The sequence below is a fragment of the Ostrea edulis genome, chromosome 5 (assembly GCF_947568905.1).
Source record: "Ostrea edulis chromosome 5, xbOstEdul1.1, whole genome shotgun sequence".
Classification (NCBI taxonomy): Eukaryota; Metazoa; Mollusca; class Bivalvia; order Ostreida; family Ostreidae; genus Ostrea; species Ostrea edulis.
In genome coordinates this window covers 78,585,473-78,612,450 of record NC_079168.1, presented here as the reverse complement: position 1 = coordinate 78,612,450, position 26,978 = coordinate 78,585,473, and the positions used below count along the sequence as shown (strand labels likewise).

At 35.1% G+C, this 26,978-nt stretch overlaps 2 protein-coding genes across 2 annotated transcripts in view; both read left to right on the top strand.

Moving 5' to 3' along the window:
• LOC125649680 (uncharacterized) overlaps positions 1-26,978 on the top strand; it is a 219,428-nt gene that overhangs the window by 121,486 nt on the left and 70,964 nt on the right. The window lies entirely within an intron of this gene.
• On the top strand, positions 244-14,161 carry LOC125651659 (E3 ubiquitin-protein ligase synoviolin-like). Its single transcript, XM_048880355.2, has 14 exons — positions 244-459; positions 720-812; positions 1,036-1,188; positions 1,958-2,006; positions 2,143-2,246; positions 4,308-4,434; positions 6,338-6,437; positions 6,589-6,654; positions 7,624-7,868; positions 10,409-10,501; positions 10,704-10,880; positions 12,300-12,477; positions 12,631-12,749; positions 13,252-14,161. The coding sequence occupies exons 1-14, from the start codon at positions 331-333 to the stop codon at positions 13,422-13,424; spliced, it is 1,806 nt and encodes a 601-aa protein (XP_048736312.1). The 5' UTR covers positions 244-330; the 3' UTR covers positions 13,425-14,161.

The window sequence follows — 26,978 nt, the reverse complement described above, 5'->3', positions numbered from 1 at the left end:
TTATAGAATTATTCTCATACTCACATGGAGTATATGCTCAAGATGTTTCGGAGCTTGCTCAGAGTCGCACTCAAAGTAAACATGGTTGAGTATGAGAATGGTAAAAGTTTTATAACCCCCAAAATTACAAAATTGTCACTCAGGGAAACCGTTCTGAACTGTATTTTAAAGAAAAGACAGAAAGAAGCAGTACGAATTATCCTCAACAATTCGCAAATGTACGAAATTTCGAAGATCAAATTATCAAAATCAACGGAGGAAAACCCCTCCGTATCTATTTTTAGAAATATAAACAGTATTCGTAAACGCCATATTGTGACGGCAGAAGAAATGAAGACGTTACTTGTAACCGGGCTCAGTTTTGTGTTAAGCGGTGCTGTAATTGGAAATGCCTACTATCAGAAAAAACAATTCTACCCTTCAGTTGTCTACATCACGAAATCAAATCCCAGTATGGCGGTAAGACGGAGAATGATAGATTGAAAGCTAATGATGACGTGTTATGAATCTCAGAATGTCATTTGTTTTACTTTCTGAATTAGACGTTAAAAGCGATTAAGTATTTCGTATGCTATGGTAAATCTATATATAATTCTTGTTTATAATTATGTTTTTGAAAGGAAATTGTAAAAGTGGAATGTCTCAGACTCATTGTCTGACATTGATTTTATAGATTGATTGAAAATAAAAGTTGAACTGTCAAGAATTTCGTTTTACAGATGTTGTATATCCAAGCCTTTGTGTTCATCATTCTCATGGGAAAAGTAATGAGAAAAGTATTTTTTGGGAGCCTTCGTCCAGCAGAAGTAGAGGTATTGCAATATCTGTCCCCAATCTTGTGAATCAGCTATGATACATCATGTAGCTTTCAAAATTTCAGAACCTTGCTTACTGTAGTTTACAAAATTAATCTGACTACAATATGACTCTTTTCGTTTAACATAGAGTCATGATAGTTCCAAAGACTGCCAGTTATGCTATTTTGACATGAAATGCTCATAATTAAGCATAATGTGTGATTTTTATCTTTTCCAGCATCTGATAGAAAGATCATGGTATGCAGTTACAGAGACCTGCTTAGCATTTACAGTATTTCGTGATGATTTCAGTCCAAAGTTTGTAGCCCTCTTCACACTTCTGTTGTTCCTAAAATGTTTCCACTGGTTGGCTGAGGACAGGATTGACTATGTAAGTTGTTAGTGAGTGGCCTTTGGGCCAATCATGGCTAAGGGAGCTCTGCTGACAAACATATGTGAATGGGGAAATTCAAATTTTCAGTACACATTGATCTAAAAAGGAAAATTCACTAACTTCATGTGAAATTGATCCAATTCTACTATAAGGCATACTGTTAAATTTGTTCAGTTTTATTGGTGCTGCAATGCCATTTAAGCATTAGATGATTTATTTAACATATATTGTGCTAATAACAGGGAAATTGATTCACACACAATAGCTTGTTATGATAATTTTGTCAAGAAATAATCATTTTATGCCTAAAGTTATTTATATCTAAAATAATTTGATATTTTGAAATTGGCTGCTCAATCTTTAGACACCTGTCACATAACAGTCTCTGTTCTTTCAATAAAAAAGAAATACATAAAGTGTTACTCCAGTCAATTGGTTGTCCCATTTACCCCAAAACAAAACATTTATTCTTTTAAATCAGTCAACAACAAAAACAGTTTATATTTGTGAAACTTGGCAAAACTCAAAACATTGGAATGTGCAAAATCTTTGATTTAATGATGAAGTGTACATGTATATATGATGAACTGGCAAAGCTACCTCGAGGTCTGAAGAGAGTTGTCATAAATATGTGCCCCTCTGCTCTGCCTCAGTGGTAGCCAGACTGACATGTTAATCAAGATTTCTTTTTGGAAGTTAAAAGTGGATCCAGAGAACAGTTTAGATCCAACGCTTCACTTTTGTTAATTTATTGTGTATTCTACAGATGGAGAGAAGTCCTGTCATATCAGTATTATTTCACATCCGAGCATTAAGTAAGTACTTATTTAATGGATTCCTCTAGAAATGATACCATATATAAAAAAGTCCATCTTGGAGCTAAATTCACATACCTAGAGAACCCCACTTAGCTTCATATTACATGGAGTGAATTGTGTTCTTTTGTTTCAGCACTGTTAGCGTTACTAGGCGTGCTGGATCTCTACTTTATAAACCACGCTTACTACAGTACTCTCACTAAAGGTGCCTCGGTCCAGCTGGTGTTTGGTTTCGAGGTAAATGTCTTGGTGTGGATTCCTAGCTTTTGTCAGTTACTCCTTGTTTGTGTATATTTTCTGTGTGTTGTGATATGTAATTCTGTAAATCATTATGTTCAATTTTATAGTTTCAATTTATTGACTCAACCTTACTTTGGTATTTAATCATAAACATAACATATAACATACAGTGAATAATATATATTGACGAGAAGGTGTTAATATTGAACTTGATTTCTGTGATTTTGCCTTACAATATTTCTAGGGTAAAGTTTCCTCTAATCTGACTTTTTATTCATAAGGTCAAAGTTAATTCCCACATATTACTATCACTCACAATTACCACCCTTCTATCAATCACCTGTTGTTGATTCCAAATGACAACAGGCGATAATTGGGGACAGTTACACATGAACACCCACTGGAGGTTCCCATAATCAGGTGTAGGCTACTCCATGTTTAGCGTGATCACAAGCATGAGTGACCAATCTCATATTGTATAAGGAATTTTCAATTATTCTAAATTTATCTCTTTATTTTGTAAATTCAATCAAACAAATTCAATACAATGTACCTATATCATATTCAAATATAATTGAAATACTGGAGTTGCAAATTGTTTTACTTCCTATTGATATAAAATAATTGCATGTGGGTGTGTTTTTATCTCACTCTTATTTGAGTGAATAACAACATAGAATAACATGGAATTCCACACAGATCAGTAGTCTTCAGATGCAATGTGGTACAGACAGTGAACAATAGTCATCAAGTTTACTAACATCATCTATCTGCATTTACATAATGTGCTCAGTCTATAATCTAGTCCAGCTGTGAACAAAATCATGTGATCATATCCTTTTGTCAAATGCATAAACAATCCACTGTGAATGTTTTTCTTTTTTATTTATTAAAGAGAGCCTCAGATCCACATATACATTTTCTAATTGAAAAATGTTAGCATTAAAATAGCATATAGAAATAGGTTTTGTATGATTTTTAGCTCACCTGATTGCCTGGTGTCCATTGTCTGTCTATCTGTAGACTTTTTACATTTTCAACTTCTTCTCCAGAACCACTGGGCCAATTTCAACCAAACTTGGCAAAAAGCATCCTTGGGTGAATTCTGTTAAATTTTTTCAAATAAAGGGTCATGCCCCCTTCAAAGGGGAGATAGTCACAAAAAATGCAAAAAAGGGTGAGGTCATTTAAAAATCTTCTCAAGAACCACAGGGCCAGAAAAGCTAAGATTTACATGAAAGCCTCTTGACATAGTCATAGTGCAGATTAAAGTTTGTTAAAATCATGACCCCTGAGGTAGGATGGGACCACAATAGGGAATCAAAGTTTTACGTGCAAATATATATGGAAAATCTTTAAAGATCTTCTTCTCAAGAACCACTGGGCCAGGAAAGAAGAAATTTCCATGAAAGCTTCCTGACATTGTACAGATTCAAGTCTGTTAAAATAATAGCTCCTGGGGGTAGGATGGGGCCACAATAGGTGATCAAAGTTTTACTTACAAATATATAGGGAAAATCATTAAAAATCTTCTCAAGAATCAGTGGGCCAGAAAAGTTTACATTTACATGAAAGCTTCCTGACATTGTGCAGATTCAAGTTTGTTAAAAACATGGCCCCTGGGGGTAGGATGGGGTTAAAATAGGGGAGCAAAGTTTTACATACTAATATATAGAGAAAATCTTTTAAAAAATCTTCTTCTCAAGAACCATTGGACCAAAGAAGTTTACATTTACATGAAAGCTTCCTGACATTGCAGATTCAAGTTTGTTAAAATCATGGCCCCCGGGTTAGGTTGGGACCACAATAGGGATTAAAGTTTTACTTGCAAATATATAGGGAAAATCTTTCAATATGGACTAAGACGAGTGATGTGGCCCATGGACCTTTTGTTTTCTTTTCTGCATATTCATATGACCACAATTCCCTACAACATGAGAAAATCGCGATCTAATTTCCCACTGTGATTTTTACCTGCTATACAGTATATGAAGAACATCATGATTTTGTTGCCACAAGGTTAGTCATGGTTCTACAAATATATATTTTATCTTGTAGTATGCCATCTTGATGACTATAATAGCAATGACGTTCATGAAGTATATCCTGCACTCTATAGACTTACAGAATGAGAATCCCTGGGACAACAAGGCTGTATACCTGTTGTACACAGAGGTAGTCTTAGGTAAGATATTGCAGTATGTTGTCTGTTATTTTCTTGTTGAGGCCATGTCAGGGCCCGTATTCACAAAATATCTTACAACTAAGCTGAAAAAATATTTCTGTCAGATAATTAAATACTGATCACAAGGTCATTTAGTATGTTTTAAAGTTTTATAAACCATGGATGTACTTTACATATTAATTAAGATTGTCTACAAGAAAGGAAAAATAAGAAAATTACAGTGTTTGTAAATTTTGATCTTAGTTGTAAACTTGTAAGATATTTTATGACACAGGATCTTACATGAACATTCACATCATATATTATTTTGTTGCATATTTTGATACATTTTTCTATTGAGCCCACACTGTAATTGCCTGTGTTGATCTTCACAAAACATCTTACGAATAAGATTTAAAAATAAATATGTCTGTACATTACGCTCAATAGAGTGCGACTATGTCCTGAGTAAGGATGTCAGTTTTATTACTTATGTATATACATGTACTTAGTTTTGCTCATTCAGAAATACATGAGTGGAGAATCATAAAAGAATTACAGCATTTTCAAATTTTCGTCTTAAGGTAGTACTCTACATCGTCATAATGGCTGACTTCCTTTAAAAACATGGATGACAAAATTGATATCAGCAATATTTGACTTTTCCTTTTCCATTTAAATACCTAGCCGAGTAGCTCAGTAGGTTAGAATACCGACTGCTGAACTGTAGGTCGCAGGTTCGAGTCCAGCAGGGGTTTTAAATTTTTTTCAGATTACCTTCTACTAAAACTGTATTTTTTGACAAATTAAAGTAAATTTGAAAATTTTCAAATTCAAAATATTTTTGAACATATCCTACACTTTTCATCTACATCAAATTTCTCTGGTGTAGCATACCTCCTTAATTGTAAGATTTTTTGTGCCACTGGTCCCTAGTAACTGTAACTCATTTATGACAAATGATAAAAGTGGGACAATTGTGACATCACATCTGTTTACAGTTAAAGCTGTATGATCCGAATTACAATATTTTTTTCCATCTCGTAAAAATGCTATTAAATCATCGCACGTATGTAGTTATGAGACTGTAAGACATATCATAAATTATTTCACCTGTTTTAACCCAAATAATTTGATTTTAAATCGATGTTTACAAATAACGGCATCACTCTGCCATTTCAAGTGACAGTCACGACGTGACCAGTTCAAACTTTCAGATCATCGCTGGTTTTATCTGTGTAAAGCTGTGTATTTTGTTATAACAGTGCCGTACCATACGTTTAATAGATATAAAAATATCAAATACCTCTTAGTAATTCGTTGTTTTACGCTCTTTCAGCCTTAAAACTAGACAGTTGCGTATGAGTTAATACCTCATGTTGGGATTCCCCTGACGCGCGTGGGTCTATTTATAGATGTCTATTATGGGATGATTTATATATGTAGCCACTATATTTACTTTCTAAATAATATTCGCACTGTTTTCTTTTACATGCAGATGTTTTCAAGCATGTAATTAAGGGAAAGTTAATAACTTTATAAATTAATTAATCTGCTTTAAAGTAATTATGTACAAAAATAATACATGAACACGGGTCATACAGCTTTAATATCTGCTACCAAAAATGTAGTTGAATGTTGAATATTGAATGATGCCCATCGTCGGTCATTGCACAGAAGCAAACCTTACAAGCTCAATCATCTTTAATTACCATGCAAAGATTTTGGGCAAGCATATTTTCCCAATATTTGGTGAAAAACCTATGATTATATGGCTTTTCATAGTATCATGCTTAGCTCATACCTTTGTACAGAAGATGACATGTGAAGAAATTTCTCATGCCAGAATGATACATGTACTGAATTTCTAACCTTTACTTCTGCAAATATAACAATGCTTGATTAAATACCGGTGATATTTCAGGTGCTGTAAAGGTTGTGTTATACATGGCATTTATGGTGATCATGATCAAAGTCCATACATTCCCGCTGTTTGCCATCAGACCTATGTATCTCTCCATGAGGTAAGTAAAGTGCTGATTGCTTGTATTATCGATTTTAATATGCATAAACATCAACCCTTATTGAATTCACATAAATGATTAAAATAAGTATCAACATCATATTGTTTTTCTTTCCATATGGAGTTGATTGTTACACACATTATGATTTTAGGGGATTCAAGAAAGCTCTACACGATGTTATCATGTCAAGAAGAGCTATCAGGAACATGAATACCCAGTAAGTGTTTTATACGCCATTGCTGGCAGTCACGAACAGTAGCATCTTCCTCTGTAATGCTGTAATGACTTTTATATTTCGTTGTATTTTAATGAGTTACAAACCAATTGTAAGTCTTGTTTCAATGAACCTATGTTCGGTAGAGATAAGACTTCGATTTTGAAAATGTGGTAGGATTCATAGCTTTTCAAATTTTTATGTCCCCCACCGCAACGCGGAAGTGGACGCAACTCCTCAGAAACCGCTCAACAGATATTGTTCATATTAAGTAGGATTGTTAGTCACCATGTGTAGTTGATCATTTTGACAGGAGTTATGGGACTTTGTTGAATTTGTACATGCTACACTAAAGGAACACTTTGTGGACGCAACTCCTCAGAAAGCGCTCAACAGATTTTGTTCATAATTTGTAGAATTGTTTGTCACCATGTGTAGTTGATCATATTTTGCTACCATATTAATTTGACAAATTTTATAGGAGTTATTGGACTTTGTTGAATTTGTACATAGTACACTATAGGAACACTTTGTGGACGCAACTCCTCAGAAACTGCTCAATGGATTTCATTCACATTTTGGAGGATTGTTAGTCACCATATTTAGTTGATCATATTGCGCCGTCATTTTGATTCGACCAATTTTACAGGAGTTATGGGACTTTTGTGCTTCAACTTTTTTTGCGGCGGTGGGGGACATGGCTACGTGTAGCAATCTTGTTTCACTAGGCTTGCAGTTACTGACACTTCATGTGTAGTTTTATATTGTCAAGTTAGAGATCAAACGTAAGGAACATCTCACCTGATCCATTGTTAGCTATTTTCAAGTCCTTCTTTGACCGTTCTTGTTGATATAGTGTGTAATTGTAAATTGATGTTGTGGGTAATTTACAGATTTTATCCATATTTACTAGCTACAAACAGAGGCATCCATGTCATTCCAACATGCCTACCAAACTAATTTTATTTTTAGCTATCCTGATGCCACAGAGGAGGAGCTTCAGGTTGATGATGTCTGTATCATTTGTCGGGAAACCATGGTAACGGCTGCCAAGAAGTTACCTTGTAACCACATCTTCCATACCAGCTGTCTGCGATCATGGTTCCAGAGACAACAGACTTGTCCTACATGTAGGCGGGACGTACTGAGAACGACGCCCATCACACCACAGGCAACGCCCCCTCCTCAACCTGCACAGCCCCAGCCTCCACAAAACAGTATGTCATTTCTATACACTATTATCTTTATAAGAAAATGTGAAACAGCAATATTGAAATAAAAATGCTTTAAAAGTAAAGAAATAGAGTATCCTTTGAAATTATTGAGTTGTGATTTATCTAAGAATTAAATTTCATTTTTGAAAATGCATGAGAGTATGAACTGAGATGCTTCACACCCTTCATGAAAACGCTTTAGTTCATGCCCTCGTGTATTTTCAAAAATGAAATTTATCTCTTATATCTACATTTTATTTTTATTTCTTTTAGAATGCCCAGTCATTAAAATAGATGTACTATATTTATCAAGATTCATATGCGCATTGTTTACAACTGCAGTGCATTCACGAGGAAATGGCTATCATTACAATTCAGGGTTCGAAATTAACTCATGTCCGTAAGTCCGAGACTAGTAAAAAACGTGTCGGACTAGTGAACTCTCTATAGCACTAGTCCATACGGACTAGTGAAAATCCGGAAATCAATCTTGAATTGGTAAAGATTTTTAGCAAGATTTGTCTGAGTCTCTTAGATGTTTGAACTTATGGTTGATTACCTGCATGGTCAAGTGTTTGCATGACTATGACAGCCTGATCTTCCAAACACATGGAGTGCGTTCGAGACCGCCGTTTTTCGAACGTGCACATATTGTCAAATTCCTGCCGATTCCGAACGCCGAGTACACATCACGAGAACGTGTTCTAGGTGCAAGAATTGCAAGTAGTGTGGTCTGAGAACATGCACGTTTGTGTGCACATTTTCTCGTCATTCGTGACTCTAACACAGTAGTTCATAACACTATAGCTCATGACTTGGTCAATCGAGTGAATTGTTTTGACTTTATTGATAAAATTTCGAACTCCTGTGACTCTAAGATCTAAGCACCAAAACAACAGGAACGTCGATCTCGAACGCACTTACGGACATTTATAAAAGGATTAACTCGGAGGTTAATATTGTATGCTTCTGAAGATCTTGAATGCGAAATAAAATATGGTGGTCTCTTTTTCTTCTGTAGGTGTCAGAAATTGAATTGTTTGCAACTGTGATGTGTTTGATTTGATTAAATACTGTTGAGTAAAATGAAGATCATTTTATTATATACTGGACGGACTAGTGAAATGCTTTGCTGACTAGTGAACATCAACAGTGACTAGTCCGTACGGACTAGTGCTTGAAAAAGTTAATTTCGAACCCTGCAATTGGTAAAGATATCTAAGGCAAAAACATTGGAAATATAAATATTGATTTGTACGACAGTTAAAGGGAAAGACAACCCTAACCACATAGTTGCTTTTATGAATAAAGTATCACTTACTGATAATTGACAGTCTTTAACTACAAAAATCCTTGCTTAACAATTAAATCAATATTAATCTATCATGTATTTTAAATTACCCGCCGCTAAGAGAGTGGCCATTGGAGTTTAATTTATGACGTCACACCGTCTATTCCAGTTTATTTCATCAGCAGCACTGTAAACATGACAGGTCACGAACCGTTAAGTTTGGAGCTGTATTGATTTAAGCCCATTCTTTTGCAAAAAGAAATTGAGAAAAGAAGACGTTCAGTCAAGTCGCAGACCAGGCAGACGGTACACATTCTTCATACAAATGTCTCGAACCTCAACTTGTCATTACGCAAATGATGGATCCACAGTTTTCGTAGTCTTTTCTTTTCAAATGACTTGGTTGAATCGAGAATTTCGAAAAATAACCTTTTTTCACATCTCCGCTTCGCATTAGTGTAATTAACTGCTTGCCAGGAAGGCATCAACCTATTTATTCGAAAGATCTACATATGTACCACAGGCACATATTTGATGATCTCGCAAGTGATTGGGTTCAGCCCCCCTCCGAATAAGCTACATGAGTTGATTTAATTAATTTTTTGTTGAAAATATTTCTAATGCACATCAACAACGTCTTGCATACCCATAAAGTCCAAAGTAATTCAAAATAAGCCTTTTCAAAAAAAAAATACCCTAGGCCACTGGTTATTCTGATTAAGTTCTGTTATAATAACCAGTGAGGGGTTGTTTTTTTTTTTAAAGGACTTATTTTGGACTTTATGGGTATGCAAGACGTTGTTGACATGCATTAGAAATATTTTCAAGAAAAAAATTATTAAATCAACTCATGTAACTTATTTGGAGAGGGGGGGGGGGGGGGGGGGGGGCGCTGAACCCAAGCACCTGTGGATGATCTTAGAATCTCATCAAGACCGGAACAGATGGTGTGACGTCAAAATTATTGATTTTTGTGGTCTTGAATACAAAAGAGTTACACGTCATGGCAGCCTCTATAGATCGCGGGAATTTCAATTTTTGACGTTTTCAAATTAGTACTGAAGCATATCTAGGCTATATATTAACAGAATTGTATGACAAATCTTTATCATGTGATTAATCCTATCATTTATCATGTAATAATCTTTTGGGTTGCCTTTCCCTTTGATTATTCTAAAAATCAATTAATGTTATTGAGATAAGACTTGGATTGCATGATACAAAAATCGATAAAATGTATTTGTTGTTTTAGTGTTTGGTGGTCTGGCTGGTATGCCAGGAGTCCCCCCTCAAATGTGGCCTCAGCCCCCTGTTCCTCCCCAGCAACCAAATCCAGCACAAATGGGTTAGTGTTTCTTGTATTCATCAAAAGTACATAACAAATGAGTTCAAAGTTTACATGCTGATAGAGTATCAATTCTTGAAAATTAAAATTACTATGAATTCTCTACATGAGATTCAGGTTTCAAAAGAAGGATAAATAAAGAGATTTTAGAACATAGGTAATAGAAAACACAGCACAATGTAATTGATGGTATCATTAACAGGAAACAACACCCCGGTGTCACAGACCACCACCTCCACTGGTAATGTCTCCTCCACTTTCACTCCGCCATCTGTATCCACATCAACTACAGCAGCTACAGGCCTGCCCGCTGGAATGGGCAGTCTGCCAACAGGTGTGCCTCCTATGATGCCCATGTTCCCTCTCATGATGCCTTTTGGTGAGTAATTATCGCTATAAACATATATCTGTATACAGTGTGTTATAGGCGAGGTGGCAGATGATGATGCAGGGGTCCCAGGTTTGATTTCCAGTCCAGTCACATGATCATCTCTCTTCCTATTACTGGTGTATTGACCCAAGAAGAAATAAGTCTACTTGATATTTATTGCCTTTTCACTAAAGACTTTTTTGCATAGAATTTTGATGCGAAAATAAAATTCAACTAGGAAACCTTTTTAAAGGGACTGATTCACGATTTTTCCCAAAAATTTTTTTCTTCCACTTTTAATGATCAAAATCTACTGTCTAATGTGTTTAAAAGATTTCACATAAAAATTATGGTTATAAATTATCACAGAAGCTCATTTTAGAGAGTTTATTATGTGTTTTGTAAACAAAGATTGCGGTATGTTATTGTTTACGAAATTTTCAAAAGAAATGGATATCGATCTTAGTTTATCATATCTTTCACATTTCAAGTGTTTTTGGGGTAAAATATGTCATCTAAAAGTTAAAATTTGTGACTATGCAAAATTAAGATGCTGTATATTACAAAATCGATATTTCACTTGTTTGGTTGTATACATAAAAAGACTCAAGTCCTTGTTTACATAACACAGATTTTTAAGGCTAAAATATTACTCTTATTCTTGCATTAAGAAGGTCAAAATTTTGGCTGTCAACATTAAATGAGTTATATCTTTAATGTTTAACATCGAAAATGAAAAATATTTTTATCAAAAATCGTGAACCAGTCCCTTTAAGGAGCGTTTGCTTAAAAGAATAATGAAAATCACATCTTGCAAGACCCTTGCTGAAATAGTCATATGTGATTTACAGGATACCAGGCTAAAGTCTGAACAGTTGGACTTTGGAATGGTCTGTTATCTTGAGAATGGCGGGTCATTTGAGGGGGTGGGGGTGGGGGTATTGATATAGTGGATCAGTAGGGTTGGATAAAGCTCTGTGTTTAGCTATTGTTACAGAACAATTTGACATTGGTAATTAACATATATTGCATACTTCAAACATACTTTTATTGGGGCAACCAGAATTTGGAGGAGCATTTTTTCCAATATAAATATGATAGCACAATCATGAAATATAGTGTTTTTTTAAATGTTTGAAAGTTGATATGTACATCAACATATATACAAAACATACAAAACAAATATGTTTTGTAGAGAAACACTACATGTACATAAATTAGCTCATCAAGGCTTGTGTAAAAAAAAAAAAAAAAGAAGAAAAAAAAAAAGCTGAATATGATTTAATACTGCTAAAATAAATATATTAACAGTAACCCCAAAGTCTATGAAAATTAACTCAACAGGAAAAGTGAGGATTTAAAAAAGAAGATTTCACAGCAGTCTGAAGTCCCCCAAGCTTTGATGTGATTGGTTTTCTATGTTTCTAGGCATGCCCCGTCCTCCTGCCAACCTGTCTGAGCTCTCAGCGGAGGACCTCAGGAGGATAGAGGGACAAGAGAGAGAGAATGTGGAGGCCAGGATTCAGTGGCTGAGGGATATTCAGGCATTAATGGATGGAGCTATGGTGATGATCAGTCAATACAACACAGTGGCAGCACAGCTGAGGTACAGTGAGCAAAGTTACCTAGATAGATCTCGTATTAAGTTAGACACCTTCTATGTAGAAATATCGGTGATGGATTGATGGGTTTTTTTGTTTTTGTTTTAGAAAGATTTTGTTAGAATTGAATTAAAGCAGTGTGAATGGTATACTTTCAGCACTCCTGTGATAAATACTAATAATTCACCCACAAATACTAGTCAGGAAGCAAAGCCAAAGACTGAGAGCACGGAGGCCAAAGCAGAGATAAAAACGGAGCCATCAGAGTCAGACCTTAGTAAGTCAAAACGTCAAGACTTTAGTAAGTGAAGAAGTTAAACTGTATTAAGTCTAAAATTCAAATCATAATGAATCGAAAAGTCAAACTTTACAAGTGAAAATGTCAGACCTTAGTGAGACAGAAAGTTGAACCTCAGAAGTACTGTCAAAAGGAAGAGAGAAAAAATCAAACCATAGTACATGTATCTAAGAATTAACTCCGACTTAGTATCTTAGTAAATAGTTCAGACTACAGTAATTAAGTAATTAAGTCAGATCTAAGTAATCAAGTCAATAGGTTAGGTCTTAGTATTAAAATCATAAGGTCAGGTCTTAGTATTAATATCATAAGGTCAGGTCTTAGTATTAAAATCACTAAGACTAGTTTTAGTACAGTATGTCAAAATATTCCTAATTAACATGTAAAGCAGTAAAAGAGGAAACCAGTGTTAAGTCAGAAGGAATCATGTTGTGTGAATTGGCTACTGCATTATGTATTTCCAATGACCTTTGATTGACAGATTATGATGGGCTAGAGGGAGCCACAGGATACACGCCCCCTAAAGAGGAAGAGATCCCACAGTGGGAGGACCCCTCCAAAGAGGAACATGAAGATGAAATGCACGAGGTCCGACGACGGAGGCTGCAGAAGTTTGCCCAAGAACAGAATCAGACATCAGACTCAACCAGCTAACATTGTGATAGTGCCCTGTAAATATCAATAGTGCCTCCCACTCATCTCCAAAGTTTATCACAACTAAATGGGTTATCTTTCTTTCGTAAATGTTGGAGAGAAAAGATGTAGGATTTTTACTAAGTTATCTCCCTCTGAATTTATGATTAGTCTGCATTGGAGTGGCTTTTTTACTTGGTTTTATTAAGAATGCAGCACAAGCTTATCCACAAATCCATATCAGAGTATGGACAGTTTGTAATGTTGTATTTTGAGGAATTGTAGGTGTTACTGATGGTGTCCCTCCTCATTCACAAGGCACATGTCAATTTCATATTTAGAACTGTTTGCTGCATTCCAAGATCTTTGTAATTGTGAATAAAAACATGCAATCAAAATTGGGTGTCAAGAAGACAAATTTTAAGTCATGTTTTTATGTGTTTTTTCCCTTGATTAAATTAGAGGGTGAGTTAAAAGAACCAGATGTATGCAAGTGTGTGGGTGTACTTGAGTGTAGAGTATGTGAAGTATTGTTGTGCGTGACGACTTGTCTTTGAAGTGCATGGAATTGTTGATTTGCCTGTTTTTACTCTATTTTTTTCTGTTGTTTACCAAGGGAAAATGTTATGCCTCTATGTATAAAGTCAGATGAATGAAACTGAAAGTTCACTTGTATTAAATGTAAGTGAGGATTGATTGTGTTGGTGTCCATGTTTCAAGTGAAAGAAAAAAAAAACATTAAAAATTATTATGGTAGATTTATTGTTTATGTGTTTCTGACTTTTCTTATCTTTGGTAGTACATTTTTAAGAAGAAAGAAAATATACCGAAAATTTATTTGCATGTTTCATTTAAGAAATAATTTTCATTTTTGAAAATACATGAGGACATGAACTGTGACATTTCATGCCAGCCTACTTCATTAAGCGTGTTAGTGCTTCATCAAAAGTATGTAGGCGTGAAGTGTTATTGTTCATACCCTCGTGTATTTTCAAAAATGAAATTTATATTTACATTTTACTTTCATATCTGTCGAAATATTCCCAGTCATTAAAATAGTTGTACTATATTTATCAAGATTCATATGCGCAATGTTCACATTCATGAGGAAATGGCTATCATATCAATTAGTAAAAATATCGAAGGTATAAAACATTGAAATGTAAATATTGCCCTTAAAGCATCTTGAATGTTCAAAAGAATGTTTGTTGAAAATTAAAAACATTAACTATGACAGAGTTTGAAATGGGTATTTCATGCTAACAGTGAAATGTTTAGCTATTACATTAGAGCCGGAGGATCAACAAAGCTTTTCTGATGTAGTTCCAGTGTCTACCTTGTTGGCCTATACAAGCCTCCTCTTGTGGCTTTGGCAAAGTAAGCAATATAAGGTTTGGTCCGTCTGTGACAGAGTTTTAGATGAGTTTTAGCAATGATACTTAATTGGAAGAGTCCCTGTGACATAATTTTTATAAGGTGTAGTGATGATCAAAGCCGTTGAAGGAACACAATAAGTGGTTATCCTATATTTGATGTGATTTTTATTTTACAAATCACCATTACTACTTGGAAGCTGAACAAGTGTTGAAGTTCCGACAGGAATCATTCTCTCACAAACCTTATCTTTGCATTGAGCACAGAAACTCTAGAATCCTAAGTGGTTTGACATGTACAGGGAGTTGCACCTGATGTAAGATAACGCTTAATTTAGTTATGGTAGGAGTCGCTCGCAGAAATTTATCATTAGACTGTCATTTTCTTCTTGAGAAAGTACCGTGTGATACTTGATGGAAAGTGGATTAGTCTAACCTAAGGTCACTGCCATTAAAAGGAGTACTTATCCAGTATGTTTAGGAGAAGAAAGAACTGCATTGGAAGCTGATTTCTAGCACAAAGGCAGCTTTGGACCAAAACAAGACTTAGGTACTCGCACATCCTGTCTGTGCTCAACATGTTCATTCGTCCTGTTTTGTCTTTTGTGGCACAGTCAGCTCTTGTTCACGATTCTCATCCAATTTTTTTGTCTCTCACGACTGTACGCCTCCACGTCGTACACTGTTCGCTTCTTTTCCCTTCAGGTGTCCACGCGAGTGCCATTTTGGTGTTCTTTTGTACCTTACATCAATACACAACCTATCCATTTCGTGCGTCGTCTTATGATGGTGGTAGGCTATAGAATGAACTGCCTTCTCTCATACTTTTCCTGCTGAGTTCATTTTAAGTATTCTTGGACATTTGCGCTGGAAGGTATCGAGCTTTTGATATTTGAATCACCCTTCTTTTGTTCTCCACATCTCCGAGCTATCACATTCGAGATAAATATTCGCAGACTTGTCTTCGTGCTGTTCATGGAGGATTCTACCATTGTGCAAGAGGAACGTATCTCCTAATGTCTTCAGACCCTCCTGTCGCCTGTATTGCTGCTCCGGGGTATTCAGCTTAACTTTTCGGGTTTTCTATGTGATGGTGTCATTGTTTTTTTTGTTTTGTTTTTTTTTTTTGTTTTTTTTAATTGCAATTCATTCTCATGTTTTGACAGTATTAATGTTAAAATGAGTACCTGGCTACTTCATGCAATCTAGTTGAGTTTTCTTGCATGCCAGAATATCTGCATGCAAATGTGTTCTGAACCCTCAGTTTGAAAAAAGAAACTTTACACCATACAACAATATGCACTTACATTATTATAGTCTCTCTGGAAAATCGTACTGACCTCTTCCGTTAGCTTTGCGGAGCACTTTCGAATGTCCCGCGAGACTACGATTTTGCTCAAATGTCTTTAAAATGTGCGTTTTCAGTCCGATCAGCTCATGTCTTGCGCGAAATGACCGTGCGGAAATTGTGCAATACATTAAACGACCTGTGCACAGGCTACGGGTTTACGATTTTACTTTGTATTAATTAAAACTAAACAATATCGTAAAGGGCGCGGAGTCTGTGATTCTGTAAGAAAAATTCTCACAGCCACCGCCTGTCGGAAGTCACACAGCAAGGTAGATACCACGGAGCGACAAATTAACATAGACGCAAATGATTGCATGGATATATCTTTGATTATTTGAAGATATCATCAATTCATTTGTTGCGTGCAACCATTCAATGAAAGGTATCTTCAAATAATTATTGATATCTTCAATTCTGAATTATTGCGTGCATTAATAGAATTATAAATAGTATTGATTATTCTGCTGAATTGGTGCGCGCAATAACTGAATTGATGCGCATTAATTGAATTGATGAGATCAATAATTGATTTGATGCGCGTATTAATTGAATCACTTGCAATAATTGCATTGGTGATATCTACAATAATTAGAGATATATTATGTTATTTGGAGTTTATCTTAATTTGGCGTTACATACGATACGGCTAGGTTACGGGCTGCATGGGAGCAATGCAGGCCAAAAGTAAACTAATCTTTATGTGACACATGTGCATGAATTTTCTACAGTTATGAAACACATGGGTAATGAAGTCACATTAATCAGTCTTTCTTGCTCACAGTTGTAACATTTCTAAAACTCTAAAAGCGGGATGTGGGCAACTTGAATTATAGAGAACTATATTTTCAGTGCAATTAACAGCGTAGTAAAATATCACTTTATTCCCTGGCTTTAAACATTAAAACTATATACTGGCTTTTATCTCCGATAGAACAAAATCACAGCAAATAAAGATTTTATATTATGGGAATAAGTTGTAACAGAAAAAGCAACTGAATATAGTAAATTTCCATTAAATGTCGTCACTGGATAGCCCGTTTTGGACCATTATTTTAAATTTTACACTCAGCTTGAAAATTTACACGGATTTCGCACTTCAAAGGTTGAGTACACATTGGTGGGAAAATGATGTTTGGAATTTCAAAGCGTATTCTAATATGAAAACTTGTCATCTAAACAAACCTGATAGATATTTATATTCAAACTCAGTAACCTATTTGAGCTGGCTATCATTAGTTATAGTCTTAATTTTTTGCAGTAGGTGGTTGCTCTACTTTTCCCGTAAAAGTAGTCATGCAATTAATGGATTATTAGTTGCAGGATACTAATAGCTAAGTTTACCGATCTCTTTGAAAGTTTAACTGTCTTCAGAGTTGAATACAGTATATTAAATGGACTGAGACCTTGATAATATGCACGTGATCGTTCATGACAGCACCATCAGGTGGTCCTTGTCAGCTTTAACGAGAATTTGATGCTGTTGCGAGCGGGAAAATGAGGCTTCAGACCTGCCACCAATCAGCAGTATCCGATTCACGCCATTCTAACTAGCCAAATTGTCACGTTGACAATGTTATGAAACATTAAACACTTATTCATACTTATCGCTCCAACTACTTACAAATTTTAGTGACCTCACAAGAGGTGGGGGACGGTTGAATGCCCTGATGTGTAGGACACCCTAGGGAGATTGATGGGGGGAGGGGCGTCTTCATCAGTGCAGACTGTCTGTTGGTCGTACATAGAATTAGTTTTGTTTAGCTGTTCTACTACTTGCTGGGTGGTAACTTAATTTGTGATGAATGATTTTTAATTCTTTGAAATCATTATGCAATGTGTTTCACATTGGAAGGGCTGCATTAATAGGGTTGTAAATTTGTCAGAAATTTTTATTAGTTTTATCAAAGTTATCCTAGTACAAGTCATTATAGGAGATTTGCATATCTCTTTTTTTTTTAATGTGAACATATTTAACATTATTTTCTGCAATGCAATATGCATATTTATCGTGAAGCACTTACATCTAACAAGAAAATGATATAAAATAAATGCATGTGATACTTTTGATAACAGAATGTTAATATATATAAAGGTTATTTTCAAAAAGATATATGAAAGCCACAAGGCATATGTATTATTTGTAACCTAACAGATCTTAGAAATATCACTCAGGTGTAGTTTTCTTTTCCCGCTTGATGGGTTCCACGTCGAAGAGTGCGTTAGAACTATTAATGTGCAGTGTTAATTGAATACTTTTCCTATTTGTGGCCATGCTAATCATTGCCTGTTAATATGCTAAAGAAGCACTGTAGCGTTAAATTTATTAGATCTAAGTATAAAGGTGTTCGCAACCAACAAGGAAATTTGCAAGCACCTGTGAATTGCTTTTAAGACCATCAAATTTCTTAAATATTATTCAGTAGTATCTTTTTTGACTGGTGAGGTTGAAAAAACATTAGACTATGATTTATATGGGGGAAATATACAATGTAATGCTAGTTTTTATTGTTTTGAAGTGTAGATGACATGCCTTAATTATGATTCCTTCAAACCAAATAAAAATGCCCTTTCTACTTTTAGTAATTAAAACATACTTCCCTTCATTATAGCTCACCTGAGCTAAACGCTGATCACAATATATATTTCGTCTGTCTGTACACTTTTCACATTTTGACACCTCAAAGACCATTTCCCATTTTCAAACAAATTTAGTATGAAGTGAAGGATCCTTGAGCCAAGAGTCAAATTTGTTCAAACGAAGGGCCACGTCCCCTTTCAAGAGAAGATAAACAATTTGGAAAAAAAAAAAAAGATGGATTGCTAAAAAATTTCCACTAATGAACCACTGGACCAAAGAAGCCATAGTAAAGATGCAAGTTCAAACCAAAACCCCGGTACCCGGATGTAACACAAGGGTTTAAAGTATCGAATAGGGAAAATCGTTAAAGATATTCTTCTTAGAGACCATCACGGTATGTACAGTTTATCAATTTGATAAGCAAACATATCGGTGTAATGTACATTCAGGATGGGATAGACAATGACCCCTGAGATCCTGATGGGGCCACGATAGGGTTTAAAGGTCTATGGAGCGCCAAATTAACATAAACTCAAATAATTGAAGATATCTTCAATTATTTGAAGATATCATCAATTCATTTGATGCGCGCAACAATTGAATTAAAGATCTCTTCAAATAATTAATGATATCTTCAATTCTGAATTATTGCGCGCATTAATTGAATTGATGATATCATTAATTCTTCAGCTGAATTGATGCGCGCTTTAATTGAATTAATGATCTCTTCAAATGAATTAATGATATCAACAATTGAATTGATGCGCGCTACAATTCAATTGAAGAGAGCAATAACTGATATAATGCGCGCATTAAATCAATTGATGAGAGCAATAATTGAATTGATGTGCGCATTAATTCATTTGATGAGAGCAATAATTGATTTAATGCACGCATTAATTCAATTATTGCTCTCTTCAATTGAATTAATGATATCTTTAATTCATTTGAAGAGAGCAATAATTCTTTTAGAGAGAGCAACTATATAATTAAAGATATCTTCAATTCAACATATCCACAATTGAATTAATGATATCTTTAATTGAATTGTTGCTCTCTTTAAAAGAATTGATGCGCGCATTAATTCATTATACAAAATCATTGTAAATGATTTAAAGATATCTTCAATTGAATTAAAGAGATCATCAAATTATTTATACCGAGCTCTAAATTCATTATTGCGAGCAATATTTCTACTAAATTGATGCTCTCATCAAATGAATTGAAGAGAGCAATAATTGAATTAATGCGCGCATCAAATCTATTATTGCTCTCATTATTTGAATTAATGCGCGCATCAATTGAATTGAAGAGAGCAATAATTGAATTAATGCGCGCATCAAATCTATTATTGCTCTCATTATTTGAATTAATGCGCGCATCAATTGAATTAATGAGAGCAATAATTGAATTGAAGCGCGCATTAATTCATTTGATGAGAGGAATAATTGATTTAATGCGCGCATTAATTCAATTAAAGAGAGCAATAATTGAATTGATGATATCTTCAAATAATTGAAGATATCTTCAATTATTTGAGTTTATGTTAATTTGGCGCTCCATAAAGGTCTCCCTCTCAAGAACAACATGGCTACATTTCGCTGAATCATGTTGCAACACAGTTTTCCCAGAGCAGTTTGTAAAACATGTATGCAACCTTCACATGTAATTTAATGTTAATACACTGTACAAGGACGGTCACAACGGGTGTTGAAAGTTTCAAATCAAGAATTCCTAGAAAATCTCAGGATCTAAGTACTATGAATTATTCGTCAAATCAATGTGCAAGCAATGATTCAAATTGGTCTCCCTAGGGACCTTGTAGGGCCATAATGGGGGTAGGGGATGGATTTTGCATGAGAAGATGCACTGGCCGTTGTGAGCCATGTGGTCCATGGGCCTCTTCTTTATGATTCGGCTAAAAAAAATTAGAAATTCGTCACACTGATAAGGAATCTAAACTCAGTGGATTAGTAACATTTTAATGGTATCCTGTATTTATAGACATATAATATGATGTATGTATAAATGTCGGCATTATACTGGATATATAGACATATAATATGATGTATGTATAAATGTAGGTGGTGGATACTCCATTGAAATCTACATGTAGTAATTTGTTCTTACAAAGTTAGTTTTCCCTAAAAATCCATCTCCAAGACAGGACACGCCCACATCATAGATATATCGATATCCCTTCAGGACCCGCATTATCCCCCCCCCCCCCCCCGGAGATTTTTAGATTATTTTTATGATGCAATTTAAAGTGTATTCCCAACCAAAAATTCTTTGAAAAATTAAATTAAATTCATTGATCCTCTCACTCAGATCATGTCTGACTTCCCCCTGAATCCTAATCTAGAATATAGGGTTTCGGGGGATGAATATGGGAGGAATCCTGTCCTGTAGCACGCTTTTCATTGATGTTTTCTTTGTTGTTGTTTTTTTTTTTTTTTTTTTTTTTGGTTGTTCTTTTTTTTTGTCAACAAAAATGGTTTAATCGTGTTTAACACGTCAAACTCCTAATGAATGATCGATGCGTTTAAAAGTTTATTTGTTTTGTTTATATTTTTTATAACAGGTTTGGTGAGAAAATAGATAAACTGACGCGGTTAGTTAAGATGTATAAATTTCCGATCTTGTGTAATCAATATTGCGGATGATGTTGATGGATTAGATAGGCTACACCTATCTGAAGAGCGTATACACTTTATGAGTATTATATGATTTTGTTTACATTTTCAGGTCAATTCATTTTGTTTGAAAATCAAGAACTCCAGCAATATACCTTCTAATCGTCTCGAATCGAACGCGTGTGGTCAATTGAACAGTTTTAAAACAAGGACAGAATCTATACCGAAACAGTTTTTACCCAAATTCATTTGTATGCGCAGGGTCATAGAAAAATGAAGGTACGAGACTTTCATTTGAATCTATTATTAAAGGGCGTATGTAACCTAAAGTCAGAAAGCTAAAATACACATGTACTCAAATTTGATAATCGAAATCGCCCTGGTGAAGCTTTTTTGCCCTAAATGCGTTATCGTTACCTTTGATATATGATATCTTCTGGAGTGGCTCAACTTTTAAAACGGATTTGTTTTTCTGCATTTTGTCAATCGTATGTAAATTTAACGTCTTTCTAGTATCCTAGGCATCTATCTTCTCCCATCATCTTTTGAAATTATTCGAAATCCCCATGAATTTTGAGTCACGTGATTAAATATTCATTCTCAATAATCTGGTAATGTGAAAAAAGACAAATAGTTCTCAATTAAAAGAACTGATTTCACACTCCGTGATTCGAACAATAAATACACGCCTTCATTTATGACCGCTAAATTGGTGAAACTTCATTTTTGACGCGAATGGTTGACATATGTAAAATTCATTGGCTACTTGTCTTGTATCACTATGTCGCAGATAGCATGATTAATGTTCGCACTTTACATCTCTTTTATGAATTTCATGCCACAACTAATACGTTCGTCAAGAAAACATTTTATTTTGATTTAAATAAATCACACTAAAAATAACAAATTTACATAATTTCATGCTTTCGCGCATTGAATATATTACTATTTATCATTTATGGATATCTGTAACTGTGTAAGTATACATGTATGTCAAATAAGGACAAAAACAGATATATCGCTCGTCGTGACCGACCGACGAGTTTGGCCAAAACGTACCCAATACACAATTAAGTTTATAACAAATATCACATGTCTATGTATTTACATGTACTTTAGTTTTAGCTCACTGGGTCCTGTTTTGCAAAATGAACTTTCGACCAAAACAAAATATTATAATAATAATACCATATTTATATAGCACCCTTTTCATACACTATGTACGCTCAAAGGTGCTTTACAATGCATATATATACCTTACAAGAGAATGTTATACACATAATACATAGAAAATAAATAAAACATTAAAAGCTGTACCTATCCTCATTGTACATATAAACATGAAAACACAAGATACCATAAATATGCTAGATAAGAATAAACATCAGTTTCAGGGCGTATTAAAATAATAATAATAATGAAATACACACACGCACACACAGCATATAATGTCTCAGGTATAATACATTAAAACATACAATCCCCCCCCCCTTTTTTTTTTTTATAAAACATCACAAAATGGTACTCGAAAGCTAAGACACACAGTCTAGTTTTCACAGAATCTAACCCACACGAATGACTGAAATGATAGAAACTAGTCCTGGAAAACTTGATGGGGAAAAAAATGTGTTTTCAGTGATTTTGTGAATGCACACAGTGTTCTACAGTCCCTTACATGTTCTGGATGGGCATTCCATAGTTTTGGAGCTATTGTTCTGAAACACCGATCTCCGTATGTTACGGTTCGACTTTTTGGAATAACTAAAGTGACTGATTTTTTTTATAGACCTAAGATTTCGGGTAGGCTTATATACCTCTAGTAATTGTTTGATATAAGTTGGGCAGGCTTTGTAAGTATAAGTATCTTATATTGTGTCCTATACTGCACAGGTAACCAGTGTAGTTCTCTTAGTATTGGAGTGATATGGTTGTAACGAAAGGTTAATTGGTTGATTATTTCTTCCCCAAAAGCATTGTCATTTTTATATGAAATACATGTTGATGAATTGGGTTTTAAAATCGTACACTTTTACTTTCTTACACAGTTTCTTTTGTCCACATGATTCAGGACAGAGTAGGAAGTTTTAATTTCGTCCTCAGATCATTTGTAAAACAAGGTCATTGTTAACTTTTCACATTTTCATTCTCTCTAGAAGTTATTGGGCCATTTTCAACTACAACGTGGATACAAGGTCAAATACAAAATTATATAAAGCACTAAAATGACCAACGACACGAACAACCAGATTATCAATTGTTTGACAATCTGGTTGTTCGAGTCGTTGCTCATTTTAGTGCTTTGTAGATACATATAATATATATAAACTCCTCCATGGCAGGTCCCAAGCCCGGATGAGAAAGGAGGAGGGTGGTGAGCTGGGCCCTGTAAAACCTCAGCAGCTACAGAAACGGATACAAGAAATCGTAGTTTGGTTTCGTGTAGGCAGGTGGTAACTTCTGTCCGAGGGCAGAGCATGGTTTCGTGTAGGCAAGTAGTAACTTCTGTCCGAGGGCAGAGCATGGTTTCGTGTAGGCAGGTGGTAACTTCTGTCCGAGGGCAGAGCATAACAAGCGGCAACACTTCGACAAACTCCATACTGATATATGGTGAACTTGGTCGATACCCTATGGAAATCCAAATTAAAACGCAAATGATATCCTACTGGTCAAAATTAATTAGTGGAAAAGAAACAAAGATTTAACATAAATCAAGAAATAATAGGGAAAATCTATTGGATTGAAGTAATTAAAAATATTTTGAACTCTTGTGGACTTTCTAACATTTGATTTGAAACTAACATTAATTGATCATTTCAAACAAAATTGGCACTCTACGCTTCAAATTTCACCAAACTACAGAATTTATAAAGAAGCACTGAAATTGAGAATTATCTTAATTTATTATCAAAAAATGATGAGATTACATTTTGTAGATTTCGAACATGCAATCACCATTTACAGAATGAAAGTGGGCGTTGGATTAACATACCAAGAGAGGATAGAATATGAACATACTGTAATTTACAAGAAATTGGAGATGAATTTCATTATGTACTCAATTGTGAACAAGAAGACACCATTATATGATGATGTGCTCCAGTTGTATCCAGTCACCCATACATGTAGTTCTTCTCCAAGTCCCTTTCGGTCTCCAAGGTCTCCTCTTTCCAGGTGGTGTAATATATATTATATATGTATAATATTGTATAGCTCTTCTTTTGGAGACCTCAGTTCAATTTATTCAAGCTCAAATATATAAAGATATAAAAGGCACAAAAATGACCAACGACACGAACAACCAGTTTGTCAAATTTTCGGGACGACCTGTCCCTTTCTTTTTTTAGGACAAACAAATTACATAATGTGGCCAATATTAACAGAGAATAATAACAAAACAATGAAAACTATACATGTAGTCTGCGGTGTAAATACGGTTGTAGCTTGGTGTAGTTGTAGTGCTAGGTGTATTTATATATAGTTTTTGGTTGTTTTTTTTATATTCTCTGTTAATATTGGCCACATTATGTAATTCTTTTCGTTTGTCCTGAAGAAGGGACAGGTCGTCCCGATGACAATCTGGTTGTTCGTGTTATTGGTCATTGAATTGATATGGAAGTATATGATATATAATTGTAGCAGGGCCGTAAATTACATGGAGGTGGAGGAGGCAGCTGCCTCCTCCAACTTTTGAATAAAAAAAAATTAAAATTTAAAGTTCATTAGAATTTATGTTGTTTCCAATAACTAAGAACATGATACCTCCCTTAAAAAAGCATTCCAAATCTTTCTTTTAGAATGAGTTAGTCAAGTAACATCTTAGAAGACCCTAGAATCAAGGATTTTGCACGAAACGTGTTCAGTGTGCACAAAATGTGCTCAGCGTCTGGGGGCCTGGGCGGCCCCCAGACCCCCGCCTAATTTCCTGCCTCCTCCAAATTGAAGGTTAATTTACGGCCCTGTGTAGGTTCAAACATTGACATCGGGTGCTATCTAGACATTGCCATTCAAACATTGACATCGGGTGCTATCTAGACATTGCCATTCAAACATTGACATCGGGTGCTATCTAGAGCAGGTACACATTACGGGTTTAAACCTTTTACACAGGAATATAAAGATTCCAAAAAAAAAAAAGAAAAAAAAAAAGAAGAAACTCCTCCATAACCAAAACTTATGAAATTAATATGGACGCATTTTCATTTAGAATCGATTTTGTTCAAACCATACAACACGCACTATTATGTTCTAATCTAAAAGTGCGGCTTATCTTGTCGGGTTTTTAAAAATATGTCGCCCCCATCTGGTCAGAATCTTAATACCCTTGTTTAGCTTGGCATCTAACACCCGTTTTATTCACGGTCCTTAATGTCTGGGAGTTGGCGATGGACTCCCACGCTCGGTGATAATTTATTGAGATAATTTGTGTATTCTTCAAAATGCAAACAAGTTATTGCTTGCATTTTAGTTCAGGGTACTTTATCATAGTGGAGCATTGATAATAATGGAGATTTGATTCTCACCTTCATGTTAAAACGTCTTTACTGAACGAGAAAATTTCGCTGATCATTTGATTTGATTTTTCGCAGATCGTTTAATTTTTTATTACATTTTTCTTGTTGGTCTTACACACATTGTACGTACTATTATCCAGAATGCTATAAAGACATTACCTGCAATCCAAACATATCATGGAAAATAATATGAGTTTGTTTGATTAGTTAGAGTCTAAAAACAGCAGTGCCTATTGTACATATTCACTGCAATTAAACAGAGTTATAAAAGAGTGGCACGCGACTAAGTAATTGACGTAATTAATTACCCCTGAATAGTAATTAGCCGCAGGTGAGGAGATTGAAGTAGTGCTATCTTTACTCACCTTAATGGACACGACTCATTGCCAGGTGTCCGCTGAGTACTGCTGCCACTAATTGCAGAGCAATGCAATCATAAATCAGTTGGTCACTTGATTTTGCGAAGGGTGTAAACGTACGGGTAGACATGAAGGAATCCCTCCCAAGATATGTACCCAGGAAGCGGAACTACAGGGAAAGTCCCGCCAAGAGACGACGGCTGCTAGGCAACCAGGTCCTATGGACAGATGGGCTGCAGGGGAGCCGGTGGATGGAGGGGCTGCAGGAGAGCCGGGGCCAACGAACGGAGGGATCATGTCGGCGTCATCAGGCAAGTATTCAGTCTGTGCAGTTTTAGTCGGTCCTAGATAGTTCCTGGCTCATATCTATTAGAAAATTCTTTTAAAATATCTTGGCTCCGATTATACATGATTGGCAACGAACTATGTCCAAGAAAAGTTCATCAAAAGATCGGCACTTTTAACAATTGAAAAGGTTACAGTACGATAGAAAATCTAATGCACAAAATGTATTTTTAATTTGGATGAGATAATACCTAAATGTGTCTAATTATGTAGTGACTACATTTATTTATTAGTTATATGGATAAAGGTATATGGATTCACATTCCCTGTCAAAGTTCATATTCTTTCGAGCCGTTAGACAATGGAGAATATATACTGTGACAGGGGATGTAAGTCCATAAACGAATATGTCCTACTGCAGATTTATGTTTTAATGTTTATTTTACGAAGCGTTTTTAAAAGTATAGATCTATCGACGCCAT